At 42.4% G+C, this 12,575-nt stretch overlaps 1 protein-coding gene across 1 annotated transcript; it reads right to left on the bottom strand.

Annotated features, from left to right (window-relative positions):
• Nucleotides 1–1,583: 1,583 nt before the first annotated feature.
• Nucleotides 1,584–11,813, bottom strand: pkp2 (plakophilin 2). The gene is made up of 13 exons (XM_076722500.1): nucleotides 11,561–11,813; nucleotides 10,127–10,197; nucleotides 8,811–9,421; nucleotides 8,523–8,661; nucleotides 8,215–8,422; nucleotides 7,814–7,991; nucleotides 5,488–5,605; nucleotides 4,441–4,602; nucleotides 3,563–3,739; nucleotides 3,125–3,278; nucleotides 2,821–3,013; nucleotides 2,584–2,671; nucleotides 1,584–2,020 (listed from the first exon to the last, which is right to left on the bottom strand). The coding sequence occupies exons 1-13, from the start codon at nucleotides 11,748–11,750 to the stop codon at nucleotides 1,952–1,954; spliced, it is 2,358 nt and encodes a 785-aa protein (XP_076578615.1). The 5' UTR covers nucleotides 11,751–11,813; the 3' UTR covers nucleotides 1,584–1,951.
• Between the last annotated feature and the right edge of the window lie 762 nt (nucleotides 11,814–12,575).

The following is a 12,575-nucleotide window of genomic DNA, read 5'->3' as shown; positions in this document are numbered from 1 at the left end:
CCACGTCTTGTGTGAATTACTTTGCATGAACCCGCATCTGAAATGCACTTCAAATGTGGTCTTGTCTGCTTTTACACATACACAAAAACTCAACCCAAGGCCAGAAAACAGGAAAAATAAAATCAGACCAATGCTCAGAAGCAATTTCCTGTCATGCCATACTACATTACATCCTACGTCCTTGCAGATGGAGGCTCAGTGCTTTCCTGGCCTCGCTCAGTGCAGCCTGGAATACAGGGAGGTACAAGGAGAAGCGCTGATACAAAGCTGTAATTGCTTTGCGGGGTACTGTTAATTTGATTTAGAAAATTCAACCACCGCCTGAAATCAAGTCCCGTGTAGATTTCCCAGTTGGGATCAGCTTTATTAGAGAAAGTGGGTCTCTGGGGCAATTTGGCTTTTTAAATAAAAACTGTGTGAGCAAATCCAACCAAGGGTGAGACAGATCCTATGTGCTACACCTGCTGATCTGCCCACTGTGTCACTGTTCCTATCCTCAGCTTTAATAAAGAAATTGTTCCCAAAGCCAGTCGCCCCCCCCTCGCCCTGGCCATTAAAGCCCTGTCTGGGAGGGGTGCCATTGATCTCCACCCAGCCTCCCGACTCCCCCCTTCAGCTGCACCGCAGTGCACCTCGCCCTGCCAGCCCCCAGCAAGGTTAACACTGCTTCAGGGCCTCAAAGTCACTGAGAGGCCCGACGGATGAAGCCAAACATCTGTCCACTGGCACAGATCCCATCTTGTTTCATTTGGTTTTAATCTTGGCCATTCACTATTCTGTTGAGTCAGACTTTCCAAAGTAAAAGGTCAGATATGATTTTGAACTTATATCTAATTGATCTTCGGCAATTCTGAGCTGCTTTTTGATGAATGAGTCAACCTTTTCTCAGGCAATAGAAAGATTAATTCACAGAAATCTCTGTACCTGAAGTGTAAGGCGCTATTTTCAGTGTATTTGTCATTATATAACACCTTGACATTGACTGACCTTTTTCACGGTACTCATTCTAAAGGTAAGAGAGATTTATGAGGAGGAAGAAATTTACAGCACATAATCTTCTTTTTTTTTTTTTTGGGTACAGCTGATGTATTCTGGCATTTTCTTTAGTAACTTATTATCAAAGTTTCCCAGAACACAATAAACAATCTGTTTCATTCAAAACTATTTATTCATTTGAGAAAACAACTCAAGTCAGAGAACAGATCAGCTTGTTTTGTGTTACAGCAGGAAATCATCCTATTTAAAAATACATAAGAGATCATCATGCCGTTGATTTTATTTTCATCCTTCACTATTTCTTTGGTGCGTTTGAATATTTTCATTGTGGTTCTTTGTTTAGTTACTGTGTCACCTGACATGCAAAAACAACAACAACAACAACAACAACAACAACAACACACAAAGTATTCTCAGCTGTTTAGCTGCTGCTACAGTAAAAAAAAAAAAAAAACAACTAAGCAAGTATAAATGAATACTTTAAAGCTGACTCATTATCTTTGCTTTTCAGGTAAGCTTCTACATTCATCTGTCAGTTTCTCTGACCATGAGGCACCAGGACAGAGGCCAGAAGTATCCATGTGTTTAATGAGGAATGTCGACAAAACTGAAAAGTGCTTTAAAGGTCCCATGAAATGAAGCATGTAAAGTTCAATGGGTTCATAGCTGTGTTATCCTTTATCCTCAATTCTCCTATGTCATATATGAAAATGGCATGTTTGTCCTTAAGCTAACTAAAGCTAAACAATTAAATTCACTTTTTTGAAGCCATTTTTTGGAACTGTTGACATAGTTCATAGTGTTTTACCTGCAGCACTGAGGAAATAAAATCCAAGTATTTTACCTTTGTGAAACAACACATTACAGGAGCAACAGTGCATTGGGCGATTTGGGACTGCAGGTGCTATTATTGCCAACAAGTGCAGCTTGAGTTCGGTTCTCACAGATCTTTGGCTCAGTCTCGTCCAGAGTTCACAGCCCTTGTTGTCCTTGTATTGATGAAATCAGTTTTCCTGTACCCACACTGTTGAGAAAGAAAGTGTAGATGATGAACACTTCATTTTGATTTTCTTTTCAATTTGCTGCCCCCCAGTGGCAGTGTCAAAACATTGCAGCAGACAGCAAGGCTCACAGCTATGAGGTGGCTAAACTAGTGAATTAAACACCCGACAAACCAGTCCTATAAGTTCAATAATGCCACGTGGCAGTCCTGCCAAATACAACAAGAGACATTATCAGACAGTACTTGTAAGAACCGCCCTCACAATGTAACCTGTATCACGTCTCCACGTTCAGTCTATCAGTGTCTGTGTTATGTATATTGTGCTGTACAAAAATGACTGATGGCTAACTGCCTCGTCTTAATGGAGCAACTCAAAAGCCAAGAAGAAGCTAATTAAACTCCCTCGACCTGAAGCATATCATTTTATCAGTACTGTCTGTGCCGTGACACATGCAAAAACTACGAGCTTCTCATGCAGAGCACAGAGATGAACACCAGAGCAGCTGCAGGAACACATGCAGACAGGAGGGCAACATGTTTCACACGGTGTTATGTGTTATTCTGGTGCATGGATAGGGACCCACCTTCTTGTAGGCCCCATGCAGATCGCTGTATTTCCACATGGTGTGCAGGAGGATGGAGGCTGCCTGACCTGCTCTGGTTGGCCCATAACTAGGAAATTGAAAGTGCACATTATTCTCTCTCATCTATATTTGGTATAATATAGCTACAAAAAAAAACACTACACATCAGAGAATGGAAGTCCTTCGCGTCGGGGTGCACCCGCTCTGCAGTGGCAGGTGTGTTTAAGGTTGACTAACCCGTTGTCCTTGCTGCTGATGTTGATGATCTTTGGGAGGGCTCCCTCGTTGAAGATGGCTCTGACGTGCTGCCTGTCACTCTGACTCAGATTATTCAGGATATGACACAGAGAGACCGTCACCTCGGTGGGAAGGTCGGTGCTGGTGTCGTTGTTGGGTAGCATCCCCACCACCTCTGGCAACACCTGTTTCACTTCAGGACAACGAATGAAAGATATATTGGAAATGTGCAAGAATAATTGCTTTGTGAGAAAAATAACAGCAAAAACCTCAAAGTATCTCAGGTTTGAATGGGAACAGTTACCGATTGCAGGGTGCAGTTCCTGGTAGCGCGACAGGTTTCTTATTAAAGATATGGCCATCCTCTTCACATCACTCTCCCCCTCCTCTAACATCTTCTTGACATGCTGGAGGCCATTTTCCCGCTGAACAATAGTGAAGGCGATGGCTTCATTCATCTGCCAGGCCACAGAAAGTATGTCAAATAGGTGCAACATATACATGCTATTACTTTGAATCTGATTTAAAGGCCGAAATACATTAATAACAGCTATGTTTTAGATGGTGTGTGTTACTTTTCTATTAAATAACTGAACAATACTTACATCTACAGTATCAAATAGTATTAAAAACAAAAAACAACCCAAATTATAAACCTAATCTGACTGATATAGACCTTGTATGTTGCTCTTTTCCTCTAACTCTTATAAGAATCAGAGCTGGATTAAAGTTTCTGACTTACCGCTCCGGTCCCAGCTGTGATGTTCTGCAGGGCTCCGATAGCAGCCTCCTGGGTGTGGTGACGCACACTGCGAGCCATCAGTGACAGGTACATTCGGATCGTGATGGCGCTCCACAGCCACTCTATGCCACAGGGGTTAGCCTTCTCCTCCAGCAGGGGGCACTGTCGCTCCAGATTCTGGGGAGGAGCAGTTTGTGAGCTGCAGCTGATTTTAGATCAGCAGGTTCACTAAGTTCAACCTGAGGCAGCTTTTAAGCAGCAGATTAGTAATGAATGACAAGTGTTTATATTTTTGCCTTGGTCTGTTTTTCTTGTTCTTACTGTGTGTACCTGTGTAGGCATTTAAAGTTTATTTAACCAGGTGCTCAGTGTGCTCAATATAGATTTCAGTTTCAAGGTACAGTTTCCTTGTTTCAAAAATGTCTTTAAACCTGCAATAAACTGTTTTTGGTCACTTGGGGGCAGCAGAAACATGCTACTATGCTAGCTAGTTGCTAATTTTTTCTGTCTGCTGTTTGGTGCTAGGCAGGTACTTAAAGGAAGCTTTGCAGAGGTGAGGGGAACTGACTATGACGACCCCATCTGACACTTTATTAATGTAAAAAATACTGATTAGATCAACTTGAATGGAGCATTGCAACTCTAGGTACATAACAGCAGGTTTATACACTGCTGGCAGCGCAGGAATGTTAAATGTCTCACGATGTTTCTCTCCCTGCACATAATATAAGAGAAATAAGATCTCCTTCTGGGAAGCTGTTTTTTGGTTGATTAAACCTGCAGAAATCCAGCAGTTTTCACAGAATATCGCTCTCAAATATTACTCTGCAAGGACATCTTTTGTATTGTCAATGTGGATTACTGTCCGCAGGGATTACCTCTGTGATCTTGGCACTGCGATAAGCAAAGCAGCCGACAGCCTTTGGTTTAGAAGCCAAGATTTGTCGAGATTCTCTGAGGTCTCTGGTGTACGTCTTAGGAAGCTCTGCCTCGATCTGATAAGACAGGTTGTGCAAGATGCAGACGCAGTTCTCTGTGGACTTCAGAGCAGAAACAGGCATTAATACCAAGTACATACAGTGGCAAACTGTTTAATTACATACATAGACACAAGTTACTGAAGCTAACTCTCAGAATTTGAGTAGCAGAGCAATATTTTTCTTATTTACTGTCCCCTTAATTATCTTGTGCCTCTCAATGGGTCTTAATTCCACTGTTATAACACTATAAGTGGCTTCTGTGTGTAGTCTGCTGGAGGTCTATGATCATTTCGACTAAATACAGCCATTTTTGCCTCACAGTAGCTGCTTGTCCAACAGGTTTCTGCAGTTTCATTCATCAGTCTAAAAGGAGACAGCTAGGACAGCTGACAGAGCTTAAATTTAATATCTCACCCACTGGCCTGTTTCCCTCAGCCTAAATAAAGATGTTGGTGTATCAGCTATGAACTTCAATCAGTCATCACCCAAAAATAATAACAATATTTCCAGGACAGCATTGATTTTGTTCTGCACAAGATCAGTATGCCACTGCTTCTTAATAGGCTTGTTATACAACCCCCTATTCCAAAAACACCAGGAGCTGTGTGAAATGTTAATTAAACAGAACGCAATCATTAGCAAACTAACTGTGTTTACCAACTGTTTTATGAGGTGTTCCTGAGCTCATGTAGTAATATCCTTGCACAATCATGTGTTCACAAAGTGGTCGCTTGTGAAGGACTGAGCCTTTATCAGTTCTGTTTTATCTGTTTGACACAGCTCCCCAACTGTATGGAATCGGGGTTGCATGTTGGTGCAGATGTAGAAACTCCCACATGTGGGCCTGTAACAAGCTGACTTTACATCAAACCGCTGCACAGTTCGTTGTGAAACGGCCTGAGAAGATAAAGGTTTTCTCTGGAATGCTTATCATTTTCATTTCACCTTGTCATCTGTTTTATAGTCAGATATGGCTCCCCGGACGTAGTAGACCAGAGAGTCGATAAGATTCTCACACTCCCTCATTGCTTTCCTGCCATCTGGACCAGCAGAGCTCAGATTTCTGGAAACAAAGAAAAGTCAAAACAATCAAGGTAATGTTACATTTGTGGGTGTGTTTCAGTGAGATAAGCAGAATTCCACCATTATAGTCAGCCAAAAAAAAAAAGGGCCCTTCTGTCAACCACATAACTATAAAAGGTTAATGGATACACTATTTTGAATCTCAGGCCTTTCCAAAGCCAGCAGCAATCATTACAAAAGATTTCACGAACTGACAAACCCTGTTTATGTCATCCAACTTCCCCTGGAAAATAAATATGACAATTAACATTCTGTCTCCGCACAACAGGCTCTTTGTGCAGTGATGAAACATAAATGGGAGAGGAACTCATCATTTTTCTCATCCAGGGGGAGCTCAAAGGGTTTGAGAAGATGATTAAGAGAACTTGAGAACATTGGGATGGTGAGGACTGAGTGATTTCAGTTCAGCAGAGCGGACAGAGGAGAGAGCTCGATGAATAATTCAGTCTCTCACTCATTTGATCTGGCTGTAGCGGCCAAGCGAGTGGTGTGTCTGATATCTCCTGGATTGTAAACAGAGAGATGGTGCACGTCTTTACGACTCTGTTTTTATTCGGGCTCCATTTAGGAAACTGATTACAGATATGCTGAGTGTCAAGGTTCTACTGTATGTGAAATGCCGACATATTAAATTTTAGCCATCTTTGACTGCCTTTAATATCTCAGAACACCTAGCTTGTTATTGTTTTTAGCTATGCTAACTAGATGCATCGTAATGACTTTGCTAATCGTCTCTGACTTTCCCTCTTGCGCCACCAGCAGGTTCACACTTGTTGGTTTGACCGAATGCTCCGTGCTAATTAGCACATGTTAGCATGCTAACACGCTAACCTAAGATGGTGAACATAAACACTATACCTACTAAACCTCAGCGTGTTGACATGGTCATTGGAAGCATGTTAGCATGCTAATGTTAGCATTTCGCTCAAAGACAACCTCAGGAAGCTGCTTAAGAACTGAAAATGGAGTAACTGGATATTTCTTCAACCCATCATCAAGCAGGGAGACCAGGGCAAATGTAACCATACATGTAATAACCTCATATAAATAGCAAGAACTGCAATAAACTACCCTGATTGAGAAGCAAAGGACTTGACTACTGCCTTAAATTATACAAGGAGAACATAGACAGATATTTAAACAAAAACAAAAGACTTTTCTTAAATTATTAGAAAAAAAGAGCCAGTCACCATTTTAATGGTGCTAATTGCCCCCAGTTGTACCATCCCTGACACAAGCTGCCCTGCTGGCTAGAAACCACGAAGCTTACATCTACCAAAGATGTCAAATGTTAGATAGAATGGCCATCAGAACTAGACAGATTAAAATTCATAGATGTTCAGGGTTAAGACAGCATAAGGAAAATGCTGTAGATGAAAAAAACAAAACTTTCATACCTCAAAAATGAGTCTTGGCAGAAAAACTTGGACAAGTACGAGACACCAGTTTGTCCTTTGGCAGGCAGAGAAGGATCATCTATGTGCATAATGAGCTTCATGGTTCTGTCTCCTTTCTCACTAGTGCAATATGAGCTAAAATACAATTGCCCCTTGTTACTTCTGCCTCTGGTCTCTGTAGCTGTCCTGCTGTTTATTTCTTCAAAAATTTCTTTCATTGGGTTTTTGCCAACAAAATCCTCCAGAAAACGAATCGAGTAATAGTTCTTTCCACAGACATACCGTCAGTATTTCCTGCTTGTTATTACAGCAGGATTCAGATGAAGGATGATAATAGTTTACACCATGTTCAGGGGCTGTTTACTCATAACTCAGCTTGGCAGAGACAGATACTGTATATTACTGTTGCTCTGCCATCTGCTAACACTTGCACTTTGTCATATCATAAACTTGTTGTCTTATGCTGCACAGTGACCAAACAATGTGCTTCTTTGTCACTGCTGACAGATTCTAAACTTTTCACTTTCTCCATCAATTTCTCCATGAAAGGCATTCATTTTGTGGTTGATAAAATCAGTGAAGTATAATCCATTTTACATCAGGATACAAAGTGATTTATTCGACGTCAAGCAAAGTACATGATTGCTTTTGTAGGGATTCATAAATTCAGTACTTAGGCTGATATGAGCTAATTATCCGACACCGGCAGTGGTGTCTGTTTACTCCAATCTATGATCTACATGGGAAAAGCTCACTGGTTATCTAGTTTCAAAGCCAACAAAGAAGCCTACCGCAGGCAGCCAGTAGCATTGTGAAAAACGGCAGCATCGGCTAGGAGCTCGTCTTTTGGGTTCTCGCCTTCGGAAATGCCAGAACTGGGCACCAGGACTGACTGTGTGAGGACAGATAATGCCTCTCTGGAGAGGCGCTCCTTCAAAAGGTCGTGAGAGGAGAGATTCCACAGAAGGCCTAGAAGCGAGATAGGATATACTTTATTAGTTATACATTTAGTGTAAAATTATAGCTAAATTGACCTTAAGATCTTAAGAGGTCTTAAAGCCAATATGTGTCTTTGTAAAGCAAATTAAGCCAGTTGGAGTGTCACTGTTTCCAAATTGTGCAGCAATCATATATTTTTATATATATTTAAACATCTGAGTTCCTGATTATGTAGCTGGGTAAAAAAACTGACCAGTGAGTTCTCGTCTGGTCTCCACATTACGGTTGCTCTTCAGTGCCCGTAAAATGGTGGCCAGGCCGTCGAGTTCCTTCACCTCCATCTTGTTTTCGTCGCTCTGGTAAACAACATTACGTAGAGCCCCAGCGGCGACGCGCTGCACCTCCTCATCGTCACTGCGGAGGAGGTGTAGGAGCTTTTCAATACCACGGAGATAGAACACCTGGAATGAGAGTGGATTATTTATTGACAGATATTTAACTGTACAAACAGACGCACCGAGGCTAAATTGCATTTTGAATCACTGTAGAATGGTCCCATACAATCTTTTTAGCATCAGCACTCCTGAAACACTGATTCTGGATGTAACTGGCAGCACAGACGACCGTTTCCTCATCATCCTGGGTCAACAGATTCACGGCCCTCTCTAACGTCATCTCTGGGGGCTTGTTCTCTGACTTCCTGTGTGAGGAGACAGCCACAAATGACAAAATATACACATCTTTTCAAAATACTGGTCATGGCCTGAATCGCACGTCAGGACAACGTGAGAATATACTGAATTATTAAATGTGAACACAAGAGAATTTAACACAAACACATGATCTTACAGTGTCGTGACATTACGTGTCTCCATCTGCTGACTGGGGAGTTCTGCTTCCATCTGCCGCCCCTTGTCCACGACATCGCTGGTGAACGAGGGCGGGTATGACTTTGGTTTGTGCTGCTCCTCACCCTCCCTCCTGACCTTCGCCAGCCAGGACAAGCCTCCATCAGGCTTGCTAGCACCGAGCATCATATCACCGCTTGGTGCCTGCACAATGTTACTCTGCCGTTTCACAACAGGTTGGTTGTTACTCTGGCAAGAGCCATATTGACCACTCTGCTGAAAAGGCGCGTTTGCAAACACAGGCGTTGTTGATACTGAGTGTCTGAGTGACCTCTGGCGGAAGCTCCTGAATGCAGCTGTGGAGGCATGCGGCCGCGCGACACGGGGCCCCTCTGAGAAGGCATAGCGACGAAATGAATCAGAGTGGTCCAGCGTGCCCCTGTGTGACAGCCTGGGTCCTGGATGGGTGTAGGTCCCATAACGGAGGGAACAATGATTGAGGTGACTGCGAGGAGACTCTGGGCTCTGTGGTGGAGACACTTCCACCCTCCTGGATGGTCTCTGCACAGGTTTACTTGAAAGAGAGCGGCCGGGGAAGTTGAATCCATTTACCTGTGACAAAAAAAAACACACAATCAACACTTTAGTATGTTGTGACCTGTTTATTCTGCTGATACTCTCACTTAAATTCCTCTGGGAGGGCTCTAACGACCAGTGTGTAAGATTTAGGGGGATCTATTGGCATAATGTGGCAGAAATGGAATATAATATTCAGAGGTATGTTTTCATTAGTGGAGAATCACCTGAAAATAACAATTGCTGTCTGGCTAAATACAGGAACACCATGATTCATCTGACAGGCCGGGAAGCTCTGAACATAAAGCAGCAGCAGTCCATTTGACTACATTCAAATTATGGCTTACAACATGTCCATGCAGCTCTTTTATAATAGGCAGGTGCAAATTTCAAAGAGAGAACAAATAAAACAACCAAAGTAGTTGAACTGACTGCATTTGATGGTGATCTGTCATTGACTTAAAGAGCCAATCAGACGTCTGCCTTTTTATTAGATCTTTAGTCCATTTGTAATGCCACACCGTAAAGCACTTTGAGCTGCGTTTTATGAATGAAATGTGTGACATAAATAAAACTCTTCTTCTTATGATGATGATCATTATTATTATTATTATAATTAGTGGGGGAAAATCATATAAAGTGTGTGTGTGTGTGTGTGTGTGTGTGTGTGTGTGTGTGTGTGTGTGTGTGTGTGTGTGTGTGTGTGCATGAAGACAAGAGTGAGCTGAAACAGTGCCATACCTTCATGTTCGGCAAAAGTCCATCTGTAGCGTCAAAGCTCCTTGTTGGGTTTTTCTGGAAATGGACACTTCCTGAAACAAATGGAGGAGGTTTTGTTAGAGTACTGTTACACACTGTAATTACCTAAACACACAGCAACACCAACACCTCCTCAGTTCAGCAGCATGATACTGCCTGAGCTAAAAAACTGCAGCAGACACTCACCAAACGTCATGTGTTCATTTGCATTGAGAGGGACTGGGAAGTGGATGGAAGAAGCAGGAAAGCAGAGATAAAACAGATCAAACAGATACTTTAAATCCTATCTATGGATGTCATTATGTTCGGCATTAATTGACATAATTCAAGATTCAAGATGGTAAACCCTCTTGCGTAAATACAACCATGAATCCAAAGGGTTTGTGGACGCTTTGCAATTTGCTAATCCTTCTTGATATATACTCAAATGAAAACTGTACAAGGACATTATAACTAATGTTTTTCCACATCGGCTTCATGAATTTTGTAAATATCTGCTTATTCTGAATTTGATGGCAGTAACATGTTTCAAACAAGTCGGGACAGGAGCAGAAAAAGACTGGGGAAGTTGAGGAATGCTCCAAAAACTCCTCTTTGGAACATTCCACAGGTAACAGGTGATCGTATCATGATTGGGTATGAAAGGGGCATCCTGGAAAAGCTCAGTCGTTCACAAGCGAGGACAGAGCAAGGTTCATCGCTTTGAGAACACATGACTGTATAAAGGATATTACTACATGAGCTCAGAGAAACCCAACTTCTTTGGAATGGGGGCTGTATAACAAGCCTAATAAGAAGCAGTGGCATACTGATGTTTTGATGTAATATCTCCTGAAAATATTATCATTACTTTTGGTTGATGACTGACTGAAGTTCACAGCTGACACACCAACATCTTTATTTAGGCTGAGGGAAACAGGCCAGTGGGTGAGATATTAAATTTAAGCTCTGTCAGCTGTCATTGCTGTCTCCCTTTAGGCTGATGAATGAAACTGCAGAAACCTGTTGGACAAGCAGCTACTGTGAGGTATGCATCCAAAAATGCCTGTATTTAGTCGAAATGATAGTAGCTCTCCAAAAGGCTACACATAGAGGCCACTTGGTGGTCTGTATTAATTAGGACCCCATGAGAGGGACAAGATAAGAAAATAAGAAAAATATTCATTCTTTGCTTTTCTTTTTCTCTTGTAAAATACTGGATAGATTCAACTATTCAAGACTGATCCGTTCAAATGAGACAGTCTAAGAGGAGGAGAGGTGATGGCTGTCCGGTCTGTTCTGATAAATGATCCTTGGAGGTGGACAGGAGTGGAACAGGAGTGGCCTGAGCGACATCAAACCTGTGTGTGAACACCTGGGAGCTTCTTCAGGGGTGTTCTGTCATTCATCCATACATGAAGAAGAAATGAACTTTACCATTTGATACGTTCTTTCTCGCCCTCCGTGCCAGTGTGAGCTGAACCTGCTGCTGGACGCGCTGACTCCGGTCCTTTGAATACACCTTCCACGACGATCTGGGATCCAGTGCGGCCGGCAGCGCCAGACTGGAGTCCTCCAGCACGAAGTCCTGCGCAGGTAAGGTTGATTTAAAAAACGCCTCTTCCATTGTGAGCAAATCCGGGGAGAGCCCTAAGTCGCTCGCTTCATTTAGCCAGAGAGGTGTTGTTCCTGGATCGATGATCGGTCCTGCTTTTGTCCCATTCAGGTGAATCCACCGCAGTCCTGACGCTGTGGTGGGCGGGGCTAGAGGCGACGCACCTGAGGTGTCAGGTGTCGCTGCCTGGTGGTATCGGTTAATGTTACTCTCTCTATTACACTCAATGTGTGCCGCTAAGGTAGACACAAGTTGACATATTGTACTTTAATTTTAAATTTCTCTATTTCTTTAAGAGCTAGTTTCATTTAAGATTATATCACACACAAAACAGTTTCAACATTTTGGGACATAGACATACACAAATATGTGATCAAGAGTTAGCTAGGTTAGCTAGCTTTGATGAGAAGATTATTACTCTAACTAATAATTAGCTAAGTGAAAAGACTGGATCCAAGTGAAGCACTGACGTTAGATACCCTGGTTACCCTCTCTGGCATGAGATGTAAGGGGAAAGCACTGCCAGGCACAAGAGGGAGGTCCACAGGGCATGTCTTTCCAGGGAAAAGACTATCAGTCTTTATATAAGTTGTTGATTGCAACTTGACCAACTTTTATGGCCACAATTTACCAACATTGCCAGACATTTATGATAGGAGTCTGCTTTCATTTCGGAGTCAGTGTTTGACTCTTTGTGCTGCAGGTGGCTGCTTGGCCTGTTTTCTTTTCCCACATGAGAACAAAGACCAGCTTCTAATCTATTCTTCTCCATTGTTGAGATATTATAATATGCTCAATTATGTCTTTTCCAAACAAAGCTGGGTGACTCTGTAAAGC

The sequence above is a fragment of the Chaetodon auriga genome, chromosome 22, assembly GCF_051107435.1.
Source record: "Chaetodon auriga isolate fChaAug3 chromosome 22, fChaAug3.hap1, whole genome shotgun sequence".
Classification (NCBI taxonomy): domain Eukaryota; kingdom Metazoa; phylum Chordata; class Actinopteri; order Chaetodontiformes; family Chaetodontidae; genus Chaetodon; species Chaetodon auriga.
Note: the sequence above shows the minus strand (reverse complement) of the source record. Positions and strands in the feature narration are given on the sequence as shown.